We start from the raw sequence: 19,230 nt of genomic DNA, 5'->3' as shown, positions 1-19,230 counted from the left end.
CAGTCTATTTTGTATATATTTCAACTTTATGCATAGTTATCTTCTCTCATCTTCCTCTCATTGAGGGACCATCCACTGGCGTCCATGGCCTCACAGTCGCCGAAAATGGTAACAAGATCGCCGAAGTTTTAAATTTTCAGCAAAAGATCTTCAAAATATTAACTTCATATTCACAGAAACTATAAGAGAAAATCAGAAAAAGAAGACAAGGCTGTCTCTCTCGTTGCCTTATGCTACACCTCTGCCGAAATCCGGTCGGCCAACGATGACCATGACTGCTCCTCTCGCTTTCCTCTTCTTCCATATAGGTTGCTGCTACTGATTTTTACTAGTCACCGCCGGAATTGACCACTGGCCGGTGACGGTATTACCCCCATCGACGACAACTGTTCCACGCTATTGATACGCCATCCCTCTCCTCCTTCATCTCTATTTCTTTTGTTTTGATGTTGTTTTAACGGGTAAAAGTCCAGATCTTCTTAGATCTGGCCGGTTTTAGAATTTTCCGGCGATGTATCTAAACGAAAGGAATTCAGTCAGTGAGGTTTCCGGCTAGCAGTTGTTATTGTTTTTAGGCTATGACTTGTATGGGTCAATTTGTGGCTACTGGATGATATATGTTTGGCCCGATGGGCTATAAATGAATTTCTCTCATTAAAGTAATCCATCTTAACATAACTGTTAATTTTCCGTTTACTTATTTGTTAAACAACCATATTTCCTACTGAAATCTATATTTATTTATTTCAAAGTTTATTCTCCAATTTACTAACAACAAATTCAATTCTAAAGATGTTTCTATCCATGTGCTGACACGTAGCAGCCCATGTTAAAAGAGCAGGATTAAAGGGATAGGACTTGATCAACTTCATTAAATGTTAGCCAAGGCCAATCTAATCTCAGTTAAGTAAATCATTGAGGCTTAATTAGCTGTTTATTAGATAAGGGATTTATATATAGTACATATTACCTGCCCAGATAAGATGTATTCAGGAATCAGGAGCTTTAAAAATGAACATGGGGTTTTAACTATACTACATATAGTATTAGGATATTACTGCCTTTAAATTAAATGCACTAGACTTAAAACACAACATAATCTCCTTGAGACAAGGAATTCTGCTCATCTCCCAATGCCAGCTTTGATTTTCACATTCCCCATTTCTTCTTGTCTGTGACAATACACACAAACATGTGGATGACTATCTTCATCGGGTTTGCCAAAACATAATGAAAAGAAATTGCTTAATTTATTTCTGTTTTATGAGTAACCAATTATTAATTTAATACTGTCAACCATCTCTTAGTTCACATACATTAATTCCTGGAGAAGTGTCGACATCTCAAACTTACCATAAGAAGTAGTATAACGATTTTGCACACTTGTGAAGTAGTTTGCCAAGTCGTGTAATGCAAAGAAAAGGGCTACTATTTGGAAAGAGACGTAGTGCGTTTCCGTTAATTTTTTCCTATTATTTTTCTAAAACTAATTAAAGTTTAAGTTCTATGTATGCTCCGATAATGCAATTTTGTTTCAATAACCAACTCATGTTAAAGCAGCTCTAATAATGTAAATTTTTTTACAATGTCAATATATATGACAAAATGCAAGTAAAACATAGAAGTTCCTCACATAATTAATGCGTACTATTAGCTCTGTTTCAATTTAATTATTTGAACTTTTTCGGAGTATTAGGTTCAAATTGACTAATTTTTTGTGTGAATTTAAATTTAGATTCTTTAGGTTTTTCGAAATATAATTTACATATAAAAAGTAATATAACTCAGAGTAATTAATAATTCAAATATTTAAAAATTATTTGTAAAAAATATGGTAAAAAAACCTTATTTAACTTCTATAATAGTAAAAGGTTTATTCTTTTAAAAACATATGGAGTATATATAGTAATAGTTCCATGGTTATTTTAAGAAGTAGAACCAAGAGTGGCACTGTTAGTCAACAAAAGTGGAAGTTCTGTCTAAGATCAATTAAGACAAAACGTCCCTTTCCTGCAACTACCTGCTCCTTCAGGCCAATTGTTTTAGCAATTATTGGAAAGAAATTCCATATATATGCAACCACACTTGACGACGTGAATAATTGATCGTCAACTCGGTGCTGCATGCTATTAACAATAATATAAGCTGAATGATCCAAATTAATTGTACACGTACAGATAGTATCCGAGTGCAAGCATGAAATTTAAAATATAAATTTAAGACTAATTGTAAAACCTATAATATTAGCATCCCAACAAAAGGGATCATCAACGGCGTTGGAATACGTTGTATAGCTAGTCCTGTAATTGTCTAAAACCTATAAAACTTTCGTTTATAATGTACTTTAGACGACGATCTTTTCATTTCCAAACTTAGTTTGCATCATATCAAATGTTTATACGCCGATTTTCTTTTTTTAACTGTCATAAATATTCGAACTAAGAACCTTCGTGAATGATTTGTAGTAATGCAAATTCATGCATTCACGATAAGGTAATAAGGTTCCATATTGTTTAAAACTCATAAATAAGAGAAGTATAACCAATATTTACCTTACAATCAGAGTAATTTTTTTTCTCGGAAACAACCTGTCTACCTCACACGAGGTAGGAGTAAAGATGTAAGATTTGCGTACACTCTACGACCCTGGGTATATTATTTGTATACGGTAAAAACCGGTTAGTCCTTCGTACGAACTGGTTTAAATGGTAATACATTGGATCGGAGAAGCGTCTTCATAGTATCAGGTTGAGGTCCGAAGTCAGGTCACCAAGCTTCGAGCCCGAAGGACCGATCAATGTCAAGCTCGATGTTATTATCAAGTTGGAATCCAAGTCGAACTATGATGCAAAGTAAAGTTATCGAACTTATGATTCAGAGACCGACCAACACTGACCCCGAATCAATACAGGAATCCGAGTCAGAATCGAGCTCGAGTCAAGATCGAGAGCTCGAGTCAAGACCAAAAACTCGAGTCAATATCGAGCTCACAGACAAAAGCCATTGCAATCCCACTAGAGGAGAGAATCCTGGCAGGAATTATGGAAAAACTAATTTATCATGGGTCTCCCACTATATATTTTTAATTATATCTAAAAGTAGGATCCTCCACTATAAAGAGGGTGGCTACATTTCTGTAAAGGACAGTTCTTTGCTTACATTGTAACTCAAGCACCATATACTCCTATATTGAAGAATTATTCTTTAAAGTTTCATAAATTGATTTATCTTGCTTAGTCCCGAAAATCATATTCTTTCCAACCTCGTTTATTTTGCATTCTTTGCAATCCGTATTTGATATTTCTATTTATCCTTACGATTTGTATTAAGCTATACCACATATCCTTAGAACTACGTACAAATTTAACTCTATCCGTTTTTCAGGTAAACAGTTTGGCGCCCACCATGGGGCTAAGGATAACAATGGTTATTTGATACGAATCTGCAAAAACACACCGTTTTGCGCTTGTTTTCGGATGTATCTTGGATTTCGGATTAGCAACGACTAAGTATCAATCAAATGGCCTTACCTATCGACAATGAAGCTGGTCTTCAAGATGAGAACAACAACCTGACACCCAGTATTGAAAGACCGCTTGTCAACGCCGTTGGAGCTCGAATCGAAGTGCCGACAGACATTAATTCGCATGTGGCCATTGAGGCGAACCTACATTCTGAACCTGAAAATAGCATTCATGGTGGAATTCGATCTGCAGCTCGAGATACCCATAACGTCGAGGAAAACAACGTCAACTTGCGTATGATTTTCGAAATGTCGCAAGCTCAACAGGCAGCAATAGCTCAGTTGCAGAGTCAAACCCAGATACCGAGTAGGCCGGAGCCCAGCAACCCCGAGAAATCGCCCATACAACGGAACCAGCTATAGTGAAATCAAATGAGCAGGAGTCAGGGACTAATCCCGAAATTGCTAAGATGTTCGAAGAACTGACCAAACAAATAGAATCGGGAGAAATGAGGATCGAAGCAAATGACAAAAAGGTGGAAACATACAACTACAGGGTTGATCAGATCCCGGGGGCACCACCAATATTAAAGGGCTTAGATTCTAAAAAATTCATATAAAAGCCTTTTCCCCCAAGCGCAGCTCCTAAATCGATCCCAAAGAAGTTCCGCATGCCTGAGATTCCTAAATATAACGGAACTACCGACCCCAACGGACATGTCACCTCATACACATGTGCCATCAAAGAGAACGATCTAGAGGATGATGAGATCGAATCCGTATTATTGAAGAAATTCAGTGAAACCCTGTCAAATGGAGCAATGATATGGTACCGTAACTTGCCATCTAATTCTATCAATTTTTTTGCTATGCTTGTGGATTCCTTCGTGAAAGCACACGCCGGGGCCATAAAAGTCGAGACCAGGAAGTCGGACCTGTTCAAGGTAAGACAAAAGGAAACCAAATGCTAAGGGAGTTTGTGTCTCGTTTTCAAATGGAGCGAATGGATCTACCCCGAGTCACGGACGATTGGGCTGTTCAGGCTTTCACTCAAGCTTTGAACGAACGAAATTCGATGGCTTCACGACGGTTGAAGCATAACCTTATCGAGTACCCAGCTATCACTTGGGCCGACGTGCACAATCGGTACCAATCAAAAATTATAGTCGAAGATGACTAGTTGAGGTTTGAACCCGCTGCTTGAAGGGATATCAATTGAGAACAAGGTTCGATCAGGGATCGATACCGACCCTATAACGAAAACCACAGAATCAATGAATCGAGACGTAACCCTGGACAAATCAACAAAAGAAGTGATCGAGGTCAAGGGTCTCGGGGGCTGATGAACAGAAGTGGGTTCGACATGCCTACCGGATCTAAGGAAGCGCCTCAGTTATCGGAGTATAACTTCAGCATTGATGCATCCGCCATCGTGTCTGCTATCGGATGCATCAAAGACACTAAATGGCCTCGACCTATGCAGACTGATCCTGCCCAGAGGAATCCCAATCAAATGTACGAATATCATGGCACCCATGGCCACAGAACGGAAGATTACAGGCAACTAAGAGAGGAGGTAGCCCGGTTATTCAATAAAAGGCACCTTCGAGAATTTTTAAGCGACATGGCAAAGAACCATTTCAAAAATAGGGATTTCGGCAAGCAAAACGAACAAGAAGAACCACAGCACGTCATATACATGATCATCGGCGGCGTCGATTCCCCTCAAGGGCCGGTGCTTAAACGCACTAAGACATCGATTATGAGAGAAAAGCGATCTCGAACTCAGGATTACGCACCCATATGAATTTTGTCCTTCAATGATGAAGATGCAGAAGGAGTCATATAACCTCATAACGATGCAATGGTAATATCCGTACTTATGAATAAAACTAAAGTTAAGCGTGAGTTAATTGATCTAGGTAGCTCGGCCAACACCATAGGATCGAAGGTTGTAGAACAGCTCGGTCTACAGGACCAGGTCTTACCCGCAACATTGGTTCTAAACGGATTCAATATGGCATGTGAAACCACCAAAGGGGAGATAATTCTGCCGATAAACGTGGCCGGGACCATCCAGGAAATGAAATTTCACATAATCGAAGGCGACATGAGGTACAACGCCCTTTTTGGAAGGCCATGGATCCACAACATGAGAGCTGTACCTTCAACCCTACACCAGGTTCTTAAATTCCCAACATCAGGGGGAGTCAAAATAATGTACGGAGAACAACCGGCCGCAAGATAAATGTTTGCTGTCGAGGAAGTGAATCCGATATCCTCGCCGTCGCCAAAAAAGGGATCGGACTCAAAAGGGGAAGGAGATGCCAAATAGCAATCACAAACATCATCTTTAACCCAACCAGAAAATTAGAAGATCGATGAAGATGATGATCAAAGGATCCCTCGATCCTTCATGCTTACCGATGATTCCGACGCTACCCAATCAACGATTGAAGAGTTGGAACAAGTCATACTAATCGAGCATTTGCCCAAACGAAAGGTATTCCTGGAAACGGGATTAACCCCCGAACTCAGGAAAAGGCTTATTCAATTTCTTATTGATGACATGGATTGTTTTGCTTGGTCCCATTTAGATATAACAGGGATCCCACCGGATATAACGACGTATCGGCTAAGACTGAACCCTAGGTTCCAACCAATAAAGCAAAAGAGAAGGCCCCATTTCGAGGTAAAGCACGCATTCATAAAAGACGAAGTAACTAAAATTCTCAGAATAGGGTCCATTCGGGAGGTGAAATATCCTGAATGGCTAGCCAATGTAGTTGTAGTCCCTAAAAAAGGGAACAAACTTAGAATGTGTGTAGATTAGAAGGATTTAAACAGGGCATGCCCTAAAGATTCTTTTCCACTGCCTTACATCGATCGCATGATCGATGCCACGGTCGGTCACGAGATTCTTACTTTTCTCTATGCCTATTTAGGGTATAATCAAATCCTAATGAACCCGGAAGACCAGGAAAAGATTTTATTTGTCACCAAGTATGGAACATATTGTTATAATGTGATGCCCTTCGGGCTAAAAAATGCAGGAGCTACTTACCCACGCCTAGTAAATAAAATATTCGAGGAACAAATAGGTAAATCAATGGAAGTTTATATTGATGACATGCTAGTTAAGTCCCTACGCGCACAGGACCATTTGGCTTATTTGCAGGAAACATTTGAGATTTTAAGAAAATACAACATGAAGCTCAACCCCGAGAAATATGTTTTCGGGGTTGGTTCGGGCAAGTTCCTCGGCTTCATGGTATTAAATCGGGAGGTCGAGATTAACCCCGATAAAATCAAGGCCATCGAAGACATCGCCATCGTGGACAGCGTAAAAGCCGTGCAGAGGCTAACGGGATGGACTGCTGCCTTAGGCCGATTCATTTCAAGGTCGTCAGATCGAAGTCTCAAATTTTTCTCTTTACTCAAAAAGAAGAACGATTTCTCTTGGACCCCGGAATGCCAACAAGCATTAGAGGAATTAAAACGATATCTATCGAGCCCACCACTGCTTCATACTCCAAAAACAGACGAAAAAGTGTGCTTTTACTTGGCAGTATCGGAAATCGCAGTAAGTGGTGTCCTAGTTCGAGAAGAGCAAGGTACGAAATTTTTCGTTTATTATGTAAGTGGAACCTTAGGAGAAGCAGAAACTAGATATCCACACTTAGAAAAATTGGCACTTGCACTGATAAGTGCCTCTAGAAAGTTAAGACCGTACTTTCAATGTCACCCCATATGCTTATTGACCACTTAACCACTCCATAATATTTTGCACAAGCCCGAACTATCAGGCCGATTGGCCAAATGGGCCGTCGAACTTAGTGGGCACGATATCGAATATCAACTCCATACGACCATCAAGCCTCAAATTTTAGCGGATTTCGTGGCCGATTTCACGCCGACCCTCGTACCCAAAGTTGAAAAAGAACTCTTATTGAAATCGGGTACGTCATCAAGGGTATGGACCCTTTTTACGGACAGGACTTCGAACGTGAAGGGGTCCGGGCTAGGCATTATTTTAAAGCCACCCATGGGTAACACTTTTAGGAAATCTATCAAAACTACTAGGTTGACTAACAACGAGGCCAAGTATGAGACCATGATTGCAGGTCTCGAGCTAGCTAAAAGCTTGGGAGCAGAAGTTATTGAAGCCAAGTGTGACTCTTTGCTGGTGGTAAATCAAGTAAACAAAACCTTCGAAGTTCTAGAAGATAGAATGCAAAGGTATCTGGACAAACTGCAAGTCACTTTGCACCATTTCAAAGAATGGAATTTACAGCATGTTCCACAAGAACAAAATAGTGAGGCCGATGCACTTGCAAATTTGGGATCATCGGTCGAGGAAGGCGAGATAAGCTCGGGGACTGTCATTCAATTCTCGAGATCCATGATCGAAGAAGGTCATGCCGAGATAAATTCTACAAGCTTAACCTGAGATTGGAGGAATAAGTATATTGAATACTTAAAGAATGGAAAGCTCCCATCGGACCCTAAAAATTCGAGGGCCCTACGAACCAAAGCTACTCGATTCACATTAACTGTAGATGGAATGTTATACTGAAGGACATTCGATGGACTATTGGCAGTATGCTTAGGTCCAAGAGACACCGACTACGTCCTACATGAGGTGCACGAGGGCACTTGTGAAAATCACTCCGGTGTCGATTCATTAGTCCAAAATATAATCAGGGCAGGGTATTATTGGATCGATATGGACAAAGATGCAAAGGAGTTTGTTTGAAAATGTGACAAATGTCAAAGGTTTTCACCAATGATCCATAAGCCCGGAGAGCAACTTCACTCAGTCCTATCCCCATGGCCATTCATGAAATGGGGAATAGATATCGTCGGCCCTCTGCCATTGGCCCCAGGTAAAGCTAAGTTTATTTTATTTATGACTGACTATTTTTCTAAATGGGTTGAAGCACATGTGTTCGTGAAAGTAAGAGAGAAATAGGTTATAGACTTTATCTGGGATCATATCGTATGTCGATTCGGGATACCCGCCGAAATAGTGTGTGACAATGGAAAACAGTTTGTCGGCAGCAAGGTGACTAAATTCCTCGAAGACCATAAAATAAAAAGGATATTGTTAACACCGTATCACCCTAATTGGAACGGACAGGCCGAATCAACGAACAAAACTATCATTCAAAACCTAAAGAAGAGGCTGAACGATGCTAAGGGAAAATGGAGAGAAATCCTACCCGAAGTTCTTTGGTCATATCGAACAACATCAAAATCTAGTACGGGGGCAACCCCGTTCTCCTTAGTATATGGCTCCGAAGCCTTGATTCCAGTCAAAGTCGGGAAACCCAATGCCAGGTTTCGATATACAACAGAAGAGTCAAATAACGAGGCTATGAACACTAGCCTCGAATTATCGGATGAAAAACGAGAAGCTGTTCTCGTCCAATTGGCTGCCAAAAAGCAGCGAATCGAAAGATACTATAATCGAAGAACCAAGCTTCGCCATTTTAAACTCGGGGACTTAGTGCTAAGGAAAGTCACTCTCAGTACCCGAAATCCAAACGAAGGAAAACTAGGACCGAACTGGAAAGGACCGTATCAGGTTCTCGAAAACGTCGGAAAAGGATCATACAAGCTCGGTATTATAAACGACAAACAACTATCAAGCAATTAGAATGTGTCGCACATAAAACGATACTACTGCTAAGGTATGACCTTTCCATATTCGTTTACATTTCGAAACTAACCCCTGCAGGAGTCCGATCAGGAGCTAGGATGGATCCTTCAATATGAAGCCCTAGGTCTGAAAGCACGCGTTGCACTCTTTTTTTCTTAGACCGGTTTTTATCCCAAATGGGTTTTTCGGCAAGGTTTTTAATGAGGGAACCATTGATCATGCTAACTTAGAAACAATTCGACAGTATCCGAGGCCTCTTTACAATCGACCTCGAATACTGGGGGCAATAGCCCCTCAAATATATCAAGTTCGATGCAAGAAACTTACTTCATAATAACAGGGTTCCGATAGGAAAAATTGTAAGAGCCAAATGGTCAAAACGAACCATGCTCATGTAGTTGTCCTGAGCCCTGACACAAAACATGGACACATGTATAATGACTTGCAAAGAACAATTTCTTCTTTACCGATATCTTATATCCAAGAAAGATTCCCCTATTTCGAGATTTATTATGCAAACAGGCTTAAGGTAAATCAACGAGTTCGAGCAATACTCACTCAACTATAATCCCAAGGGCTAACCAACTTGAGTTCGAGCAACCATTCTTACTCGAGGACTATCTACTAAGCCTACGTGCTACATTACTTCGAGTTCAAAATCGCTCACTCGACTATTAAGCCTACGAACTACATTACTTCGAGTTCGAAATTACTCAATCGACTATTAAGCCTACGGGCTACATTACTTCGAGTTTGAAATCACTCACTCGACTATTAAGCCTACGGGCTACATTACTTCGAGATCGAAATCACTCACTCGACTATTAAGCCTATGAGCTACATTACTTCGAGTTCGAAATCACTCACTCGACTATTAAGCCTATGAGCTACATTACTTCGAGTTCGAAATCACTCACTCGACTATTAAGCCTACAGGCTACATTACTTCAAGTTCGAAATCACTCACTCGACTATTAAGTCTATGGGCTACATTACTTCGAGTTCGAAATCACTCGCTCGACTATTAAGCCTACGGGCTACATTACTTCGAGTTCGAAATCACTCACTTTACTATTAAGCGTGCAGGCTACATTACTTAGAGTTCGAAATCACTCACTCGACTATTAAGCCTACGGGCTACATTACTTCGAGTTCGAAATCACTCACTCGATTATTAAGCCTACGGGCTACATTACTTCGAGTTCGAAATCACTCACTCAACTATTAAGCCTGCGGGCTACATTACTTCGAGTTCGAAATCACTCACTCGACTACTAAGCCTACGGGCTACAATACTTCAAGTTCGAAATCACCAAGCCTACGAGCTACATTACTTCAAGTTTGAAATCGCTCAATCAGATATAAAGACTACGAAGTCCGAATTCGATCAAATTGCCTAAAGCCTTATGAAAACATTCATAAGGCATGAATAAAATAAAACCTTCACAAGAAAAAAAATAAAACAGAGGCAAGACGGGAGAAGAAAAGATATTTGTATATATTTACGGGATTGTTTACATGATTGTTTGCAACATCCGAAATAGAAACTAAGGGACTAAGTTTCTTGGTTATCCCCGGGAGCGGTCTCTTCTCCATCGGGCTCCTCCCCGCTCTTTCTCCCGTCATTGTCATCAGCATCATCGTCATCATCGGAAACCAAGAATTCAGCATCGGCTTCGAGCTCCTTAGCCATTTTTATCTCTTCAATAAGGTCGAAACCTCGAGCGTGGATCTCCTCGAGGGTCTCCCTCCGAGATCGACACTTAGCAAGCTCATCAACCCAATGTGCTCGAGTGTTGGCGGTCTCGACTGCCTCTCTTGCTTGTACCTGAGCAGCTTCAGTATCGGCCCAATAAACGGCCACAAATGCATCCGCATCGACCTTTGTCTTTTCGGCATCAGATTCGACCTTAGCAAGTTTAGAGGCCAATCGAGCCTCGAGCTCCTCTATTCTTCTTGCTTGAACCGAGATTTTCTCCTTTATACTTTGAAGCTGATTTTCGGCCGATGACAATTGGGCTCGAGCATCCTCTTTCTCTGCAGCAAAGCGGTCCATACCTTCTTTCCACTTCAAGGACTCCTCTTTTATCACATCAACCTCCTCACGGACTTTCCCGATTATCTCAATTTTTTGCTGCAGCTCTGAGGCCAAAAAATTAGACATTATTCCGGTATCGAGCCCATAGGCTTTTAAAAGTATCATTACCTGCTTAGACTGATCGGTCTGATCTTGGTGAGCCTTGGCCAACTCAGCTCGGAGGTCTTTGATTTCCTCTCCCCTTTCACCTAAGAAGAGTTTAAGGGAGTTCCTCTCCTCCGTGATCCGTTGAAGATCGGTCTCAAACAGATGTAGCTCAGCTCGAGACCAAAAACATACTTCTCGATGAACCGCCACGGCCTGCGAAGAAGAAAGAAAAGAAGTTAGGAAAGAATAACAAAACATGAAAAATAATATCAACAAAGGGAGTTAAGAGCTTACCCGATTCAGAGCTAGATGCACTTCATAGAGAAGGCCCGACATATTACTAGGGCCAGCAGCATCCTTGACCCCGGTAAGCAGATCACGGAAATGGTCCTCCCCTTCATAAGACCGGCTCATCTCGAGGGCCCCCAAAGCTTGGTCTTCCCGAATAGCCCCTTCGAAAAAAGCAGGAAGAGTGGGCGAATCTCCGATTACTATTGCCCCAGGCGACTCTCTTGGGGTGTTCTCCTCAGTTCAGAGAGCTTCAGGACCGGTCCCTTTTGATGTATCCACCATTTGTTGACTTCGGTAGGAAGCATCCTCGATCTCTAATGACTCGGGGACTTTGTCTGAACCTTTCTCTAATATCTCCTCGGTTCGGGGCGGAGCCTTATGAATCACCGTCGATTCAGCTACCTTTGGGGCATTGGTGCTTTTCTTCATTCGGGCCGCCAGCGCGGACCCGTCGTCTTCTTCTTCTTCTTCTTCTCCTTCTTCTTCTTCTTCTTCTTCTTCTTCTTCTTCTTCTTCTTCTTCCCTTAGATGCAGAACTGATTCTACGGTCAAGGGAATGGTATTCTTCTTCGGCTTATGAGCCGTCCTCTTCTTCGATTTTGGATCTTCAGGGACGGTGGCCCCTTTCCTTTTATTATCCTTCACTAGCTTTAGAACGGACACCGAAGCCTCTTCCTCGACGGACGAGGGCCTCAAAACCGCATCTTTGCCCACACCTACATATGGGAAAATTTATTGAAGTATATGGAAAACATCTCATTCTAACTACCAAAAAATACGAGAAATGGGCTTACCATGATTTTTGACCTCCCATTGGTCCTTTGACAAATCACGCGATGAGCACTCGGCGTATGTGGAGGTTGAAGCCATAGCTCGTACCCAGTTCTTGAAATTGGGAACTGCGCCGGGCATCCAGGAAATCGCTGCATCACAAAAAGGGGGATATCAGTGAGAAAAGAAATAAAAAGGCAAAATAGAAGGAAATAACATCAGAATTACACTTACGCTTCATGTTCCACTCCTCGGGAAAAAGCATATTTTCAGTCGCAGGTCCGAAGTCCTTACTCGAACGAACCTGCCTATCCAACCTTGATCCCTGTCCTCGTCTATGCTTGAGAACAGAGCCTTGGTAGCCCGACGCTGAAGTTTTATTAACCCTCCTCAAAAAAGGCGAGGATGGTACAATCGGATGAGATGGTCAAGGGTGAACGACATCCCCTCAATTTTGTTCACAAAGTATCGGATCAAAATAACGATCCGCCAAAAAGAAGGATGGACCTGGCCTAGGGTTATTTGGTATTGACGGCAAAAGTCAATAATAATAGAGTCGAGGGGACCTAACGTGAAAGGGTAAGTGTACACACTTAAAAACCCTTTCACGTAAGTGGTGATATCTTCGTCAGAAGAAGGGATTATTATTTCTTTGTTCTCCCAATTGCAATCTTTCTTTAGCTGTTTGAGGTGCCTCTTAGTTATCGAACACATGTACCTCGATACTGGCTCACATCGGCCGGGAACCGACGAGCCTTTATCGACCTTAAATCAGAGGTAAGAACACACGCCCCAGGAACGCACTCCTCAGGCCGTGGCTCTACCGGTGTTTCGTCGGCGACAGACTGTGAAGATGAAGCTTTCTCTTTCTGAGGAATGGTTTGTGATGTTTTCGCCATTTTTGAATTTAAAGGACGAGAATAGAAAAAAGTGACAAAAATTTGGTAGTTTTGAAGAAGGACTTTTGCAGAGAGGAATCACGGATTTGCGAATAAACTCAGAGGGTACGAAAAAGAACTTGGAAAATTTGGAAGATTGAAGATGTAAAAGTGATAAATGGTAAAAGGAAGGACTATTTATAGATTAAAGCAATGGCGGTTCAATATCAGCGGTGGCCGACCACCATCTGACATGCATTAAATGCCTTGAAAAACTAAACCGATGGGACAACTATCACGTGCGTCATGATCGAGCCCAATGTGAACGTCAGCTTATATCTGATCGAGCCGTTGTGAAATCATGCCGTTTCTCGCTACATCCTTCTCGAGAAACGAGAGGACTATCTGTATACGATAAAAATCGGTTAGTCCTTCGTACGAACTGGTTTAAATGGTAATACATTGGATCGGAGAATCGTCTTCATATTATCAGGTTGAGGTTCGAAGTCAGGTCACCAAGCTTCGAGCCCGAAGGACCGATTAATGTCGAGCTCGATGTTATTATCAAGCTCGAATCCAAGTCGAACTATGATGCAAAGTAAAGTTATCGAGCTTATGATTCAAAGACCGACCAACACTGACCCCGAATCAATACAAAGATCCGAGTCAGAATTAAGCTCGAGTCAAGATCGAGAGCTCGAGTCAAGGCTGAAAACTCGAGCCAATATCGAGCTCAGAGACAAGAGCCGTTGCTATCCCACTAGAGGAGAGAATCATGGCAGGAATTATGGAAAAGCTGATTTATCATGGGTCTCCCACTATGTATTTTTAATTATATCTAAAAGTAGGATCCTCCACTATAAAGAGGATGACTATATTTCTGTAAAGGACAGTTCTTTGCTTACATTGTAACTCAAGCACCATATACTCCTATATTGAAGAATTATTCTTTTAAGGTTCATAAATTGATTCATCTTGTTTAGTCCCGAAAATCATCTTCTTTCCAACCTCGTTTATTTTGCATTCTTTGCAATCCGTATTTGATATTTCTATTTATCCTTACGATTTGTATTAAGCTATACCATATATCCTTAGAACTACGTACAAATTCAACTCTATCTATTGTCGTTGTATTTTTTGTCATTGAGTATTCAAGAAATTCCAAGTGAATCCGGCTGCATGTTAAGTATATCTCAATTAAACACAAAGAAATCCTAGAAGAATTTCCAAACCAATCTTTATCTAGGCTGGAGAAAGTATATGTAAAATCCATCACTAGCTTAATTAATTAGCTGGCCGAGGGTTAGCTTACAGACCTTTATAGAATGTAATATATAATTTTTATATGAAGATCCACGTGCTCTAGCTTGGCTCCTCAAGTTTAAAGGAAAGTTGGTAGGAAAGAACGCCCTCAAGAAAACAAGTCCATTTTGCAGAAATTTAGACTTTTAACAATGTGTTGTATTGGAATCTGAGACGTGGGTTTTGCGAAAGAAACGCCGAAGGTCTTGCTGACTTCTCCAAAAAAATTTTATAACATTAATCACTTCTCTCATTCAATTCTGGTCACCTTCTGCCAGCTAATTAATTACTATCAATCTAAAACTATTTTAAATAATTTATTATGTACCATCTATATATACTCTATCTTAGTCTCACACTTGTTTCAATAAAGACAATTGGACCTTTTCACTACAAAAAAAGCCAGAAAACAAACAAAATTTAGAGCTACCTAGCAACTTAATTTTAGCCTAGCTCTTTGTACTTTCTCCTTTTCTTTGGTCTATCCAATTTTCTTCAGATATGTCTATGGCGCTAGCCAAAGAACATATTATGAATGACACAAAAATGGGCTTAGTTGATAGTTATGAATATTATGAAGGTGAATTTGGAATGAGTGATCATTCCTCTCCAGAGTTATATGGGATAACTGAGGAACCTCCAAAATTAGTTTTTGAAGAGGGTGAAAATCCAGAGAAAACAAGTCCAAATATAGCCAAGAATTTTGCTATAAGCAGTTCTTCTTCACTATCCAGTCCCAGCAGTTCCAATTCCAATGGCCATTCTGTGATTAGCTTCAAAGGGGGGTATGGTAATTTTATGCATTCAACAAATGGTTCTTTGCTAAGCTTTGAGCAAAGTGAAAGATTTTGTCCAAATCCAAGAATGAGTAGTAATAAAGTGGAATGCTCAGTTTGGGAAGATAATAATTTGCAGTACAATAATATTTATCAGAATTCCCTTACTCCTAAGAGTAGCAGCAACACTAGTCCTCGAGTATTGATTAATGAGAATTCCAAGAATATTCAACGAGCCAATAGCTATGGGAATAGTAATGCGATACCATTTGGATGGCTAAATTCTGAAGCTAATGCAACTGTTGAGGACTTAGAGAGAGAGGAATCACGTTTCAATAAGCGCCCTTGCATGGTAATTTCATATCTAACCTTAATTACTCATTCCGTGCGATTTGACATGTTATATAGCAAGTTATTTATTCTTATTTTTCAAGTTACCAAATTATGTTTGTTATAAACAGTACTTACCAATTGTTGCAATAAACTTAACGTAAAAAAATTATACTTTGTTAGTGCACCTAACTTTAACAAGTGTAAATAGTGTTAGATTTACATTTAGAAGATACTTTCTCAATTTAGAAACCACGTCATCTAAATTATGTATACGACACTAAAAATATCCATCATATATTCGCTAACCAATTATATAGGTAATAGTAGGCACTTACATACCTTTTTATTTGTTCACAAAAAAGATGATTCAATACATCGTATTTTATTATCACCAATTTTCTCAATGATTATGATTCCATTATAAAGAGATGGATTTAATGCAGGAAGAGAGCATGCAAACTAATAAGAAGCAATGCACTGGGGGTTCAAAGAAGGCCAAATCAAATACTTCTGTTGCTACAAAGGATCCACAGAGCATTGCAGCCAAGGTTTGCTAGCTCCTAATTAATATTGAAGTAATTTAAAAGCTTAATTATTTTGGAATAGTGTGTTAAAGAACAAAAGGAATGTCTGTTTGTAGAATCGTAGAGAACGGATCAGTGAACGCCTTAAGATATTGCAAGAACTTGTTCCCAATGGTTCCAAGGTAGGTTTAATTAAATCCTTTAATTACTGTTTCTCCATTTATAATTCTGGAGGTTACTTAATCATATGAAAAATCCTTATATTAATGCAGGTTGATTTGGTCACCATGTTAGAGAAAGCAATTAGTTACGTCAAATTTCTTCAGGTGCAAGTGAAGGTGAATACTTATAAACCTAATTATTTTTGTGCTTTTATCCTAAAAAGGGTCACTTAATTTCCTTTTATATGATTTAACTTGTATACACAGGCAATGTAAAAATAAGTTATATTTTAAATATATTTTAACATATCTTGTACTAGGTAATTTGTTCTAGGTAGCTAATTTTATCGTTTTTTATTAATTATTACATGTAAAAATTTCTTATGTGACATAATAGTATAAAATCCGTTATATTAAGCTCCTATCATTATTATTATTATAGGTGTTGGCAACGGATGAATTTTGGCCGACACAAGGTGGAAAAGCTCCAGATATTTCTCAAGTAAAAGATGCCATTGATGCTATCCTTGCGACTCAACGAGACAGAAACTCAAGCTCCAAGTGATACAACCTAAAATTAAGGCGTATCGGAGTTTTCCTTTTGTTAATTACCATGTATTAGAATTAAAAGATTCCAAAATAAGTCGTTGGGAAAAAGAAAAAAACAGCTCATTGAAAAGAAGAAGTTTCTTTTTTTGGATCGTCTTCTTCGATTTGTCATGCTTTTTTTTAAGTTCAGTGATCAGTGTGATATAGGGAGTGAAATTTAGGTTTATGGAAGAAGCTGGCTATTATCATTACAGTCTTCCAAAATTCATTTTTTAGCTTTCTCATATTTGAAGTACTAAAGAAATCCCTAGGAGTAATACAAGAATACAAGGTGGTTGACAAATTGGGGCAAAACCAAGATTTATATAAATGCACGTCAATGGAGAAGCTAAGGGTTTGTTTGGAAACTATATGGTGTAACTAAAAACTTATTTATTTGTCATAATAAAACGCAATTACGGTGTAATTTTTATAGATTTCATGTTTGGTTGCACAATTATAATAATAATATTTTTTAATTTTAAAATAAAAGTTAATTGTAAGAGATTAAATATTTATTTAGATTAACCAATTAATAAAATATAATGTGTAACAAATATATTTATATTTAAGAAATTTTAATGTTATTTATTACTATGTGAAATATTTTTTTAAAATATATTAAATAATTATAAATTAATACATTAATATTGTGAAGAATAATTTTTTATTTCCAATTTATGTGATAATATTAAATTCATGATTTTTTGAGTGTTTTAATATAAACAAGATAAGTATGAGTTTGAAAAGTATTTTTCTACTTTATATATTTATAATAGTAATAATGAATAGAGGACAAAGCTAGTAGCACATGAAATTGCGTTTAACAAGTGTTCCTCTTATGTTTTAAACGGAAGAGAAAGAATGTAAAGAGAATACTAGCTTGAATAATAAAAATAAAAATAAAAAAGAATTTAAAAAGTCATTAGTAAGTATACCCAGTACTACAAGCAATTTTTTTAATCTCCCATTGAGAAATGGAGTGCTCCCTTCAGTTACACTAAATTTCATGATGCCCAAGTAATTATTTGACCCAAATTACACTTAATTATGTCCAAATATAATTGGAAGATTGGCGTAAAAGGAGCTTTTTGGGACTGGTCTTGAAGTTTTATCCCTAAAATTGATAATATTACCAGACGGCCCTAATATGTATAGATGCACGTTTAATAAAATAATTTGTACTAAAATACTGTAAGGTTGAGCGGCAAAGATGGCTGCAAGCTAAGAGCAATCAAATCGGTGAACTGTGATATGCACAAGCTACGGCAAATTGGTAGGACTTCATAATTTCAAAACTGGGAACAAAAGAGTAAACATGCAAGTTATGACAAAACAACATGATTGCATATTTTATTCAATCTAACTATCTTGTTAGATAACTACCACCGCATTATCATGTTTCACCAATGATACCTCAATAACATTATAAATAGTTAAGACAAAAAGGTCAAATTGTTAACTATATTGATCATATCATTATAGTTCTCTACTGGATTGTCATGTTTTATCAATGATATCTCATTTAAAGTAATAAACAAGCATGACAAAAAGATAAAACTTTTAACTATATTGATCATATCACTACAGTTTATTTGGTAAAGAATTCCACTAGATTATCATGTTTCATGAGTGATACTTTATTTAAAGTTATACGGTTTTGACAAAAGATAGAACTAATTTTAGCTATATTGATCATATCACCATGGTTCATCTGGTATAGAATTCTATAAGATTGTCAACTTAGCTCAAACTACTTGTTTTATTTAACTGACGACTATGACAATACGATAGATTTTAAAGTGTATGCATTCTACCAATATATTTAAATTGATTGTGAATCCTAACATATAGACATAACTTAACTCTCACATACTCAACTTATTTACAAGAAATATGCGAAGATATAAGTTTATGTCTGGAAGGCATATATATTATTTGACTCGTCTAATACATTAAATACGCATGGACTATTTTGGAAACAAAATCTGACAAAATTGATAATTAGCGGAGGAATTTGAGTTGAAACTCAGCTGCCATGGGAGATTCATGGAGCTCGGAGGGAATGAAGAAGCTTCTAGAAGAGAGAATTTGGACTGAATTGAGAAAATGATCTTCATTAATTGAGAAAGAAAAATGATAGTGTTCCTACTTATACAAGTTATTGTACAGCTGTAACTAACTAATCTACCATCTAACTGCCACTAACTAACTACTAACAACTTAATCGACTGATTGCAATAATAACCCTTCTTAACAAATGTGGCTAGGAATTAAATACAATACAATCCTAATC

At 38.6% G+C, this 19,230-nt stretch overlaps 1 protein-coding gene across 1 annotated transcript; it reads left to right on the top strand.

Annotated features, from left to right (window-relative positions):
- Nucleotides 1–14,938: 14,938 nt before the first annotated feature.
- Nucleotides 14,939–17,369, top strand: LOC104095394 (transcription factor RHD6-like). The gene is made up of 5 exons (XM_009601528.2): nt 14,939–15,680; nt 16,105–16,209; nt 16,302–16,367; nt 16,458–16,523; nt 16,789–17,369. Exons 1-5 carry the CDS (start codon nt 15,054–15,056, stop codon nt 16,909–16,911), a joined length of 987 nt encoding a protein of 328 aa, XP_009599823.1. The 5' UTR covers nt 14,939–15,053; the 3' UTR covers nt 16,912–17,369.
- Nucleotides 17,370–19,230: the final 1,861 nt, after the last annotated feature.

The sequence above is a fragment of the Nicotiana tomentosiformis genome, chromosome 2, assembly GCF_000390325.3.
Source record: "Nicotiana tomentosiformis chromosome 2, ASM39032v3, whole genome shotgun sequence".
Classification (NCBI taxonomy): Eukaryota; Viridiplantae; Streptophyta; class Magnoliopsida; order Solanales; family Solanaceae; genus Nicotiana; species Nicotiana tomentosiformis.
The sequence above is the reverse complement of the archived record's forward strand: the minus strand, read 5'-3'. Positions and strand labels throughout refer to the sequence as shown.

Coding starts and splice junctions, on each gene's coding strand:
- LOC104095394 (XM_009601528.2), top strand. CDS start 15,054: ATGTCTATGGCGCTAGCCAAAGAACATATTATGAATGACACAAAAATG. Junction 16,210..16,301: donor CACAGAGCATTGCAGCCAAG/GTTTGCTAGCTC, acceptor GTCTGTTTGTAG/AATCGTAGAGAACGGATCAG. Junction 16,524..16,788: donor TTCTTCAGGTGCAAGTGAAG/GTGAATACTTAT, acceptor TTATTATTATAG/GTGTTGGCAACGGATGAATT.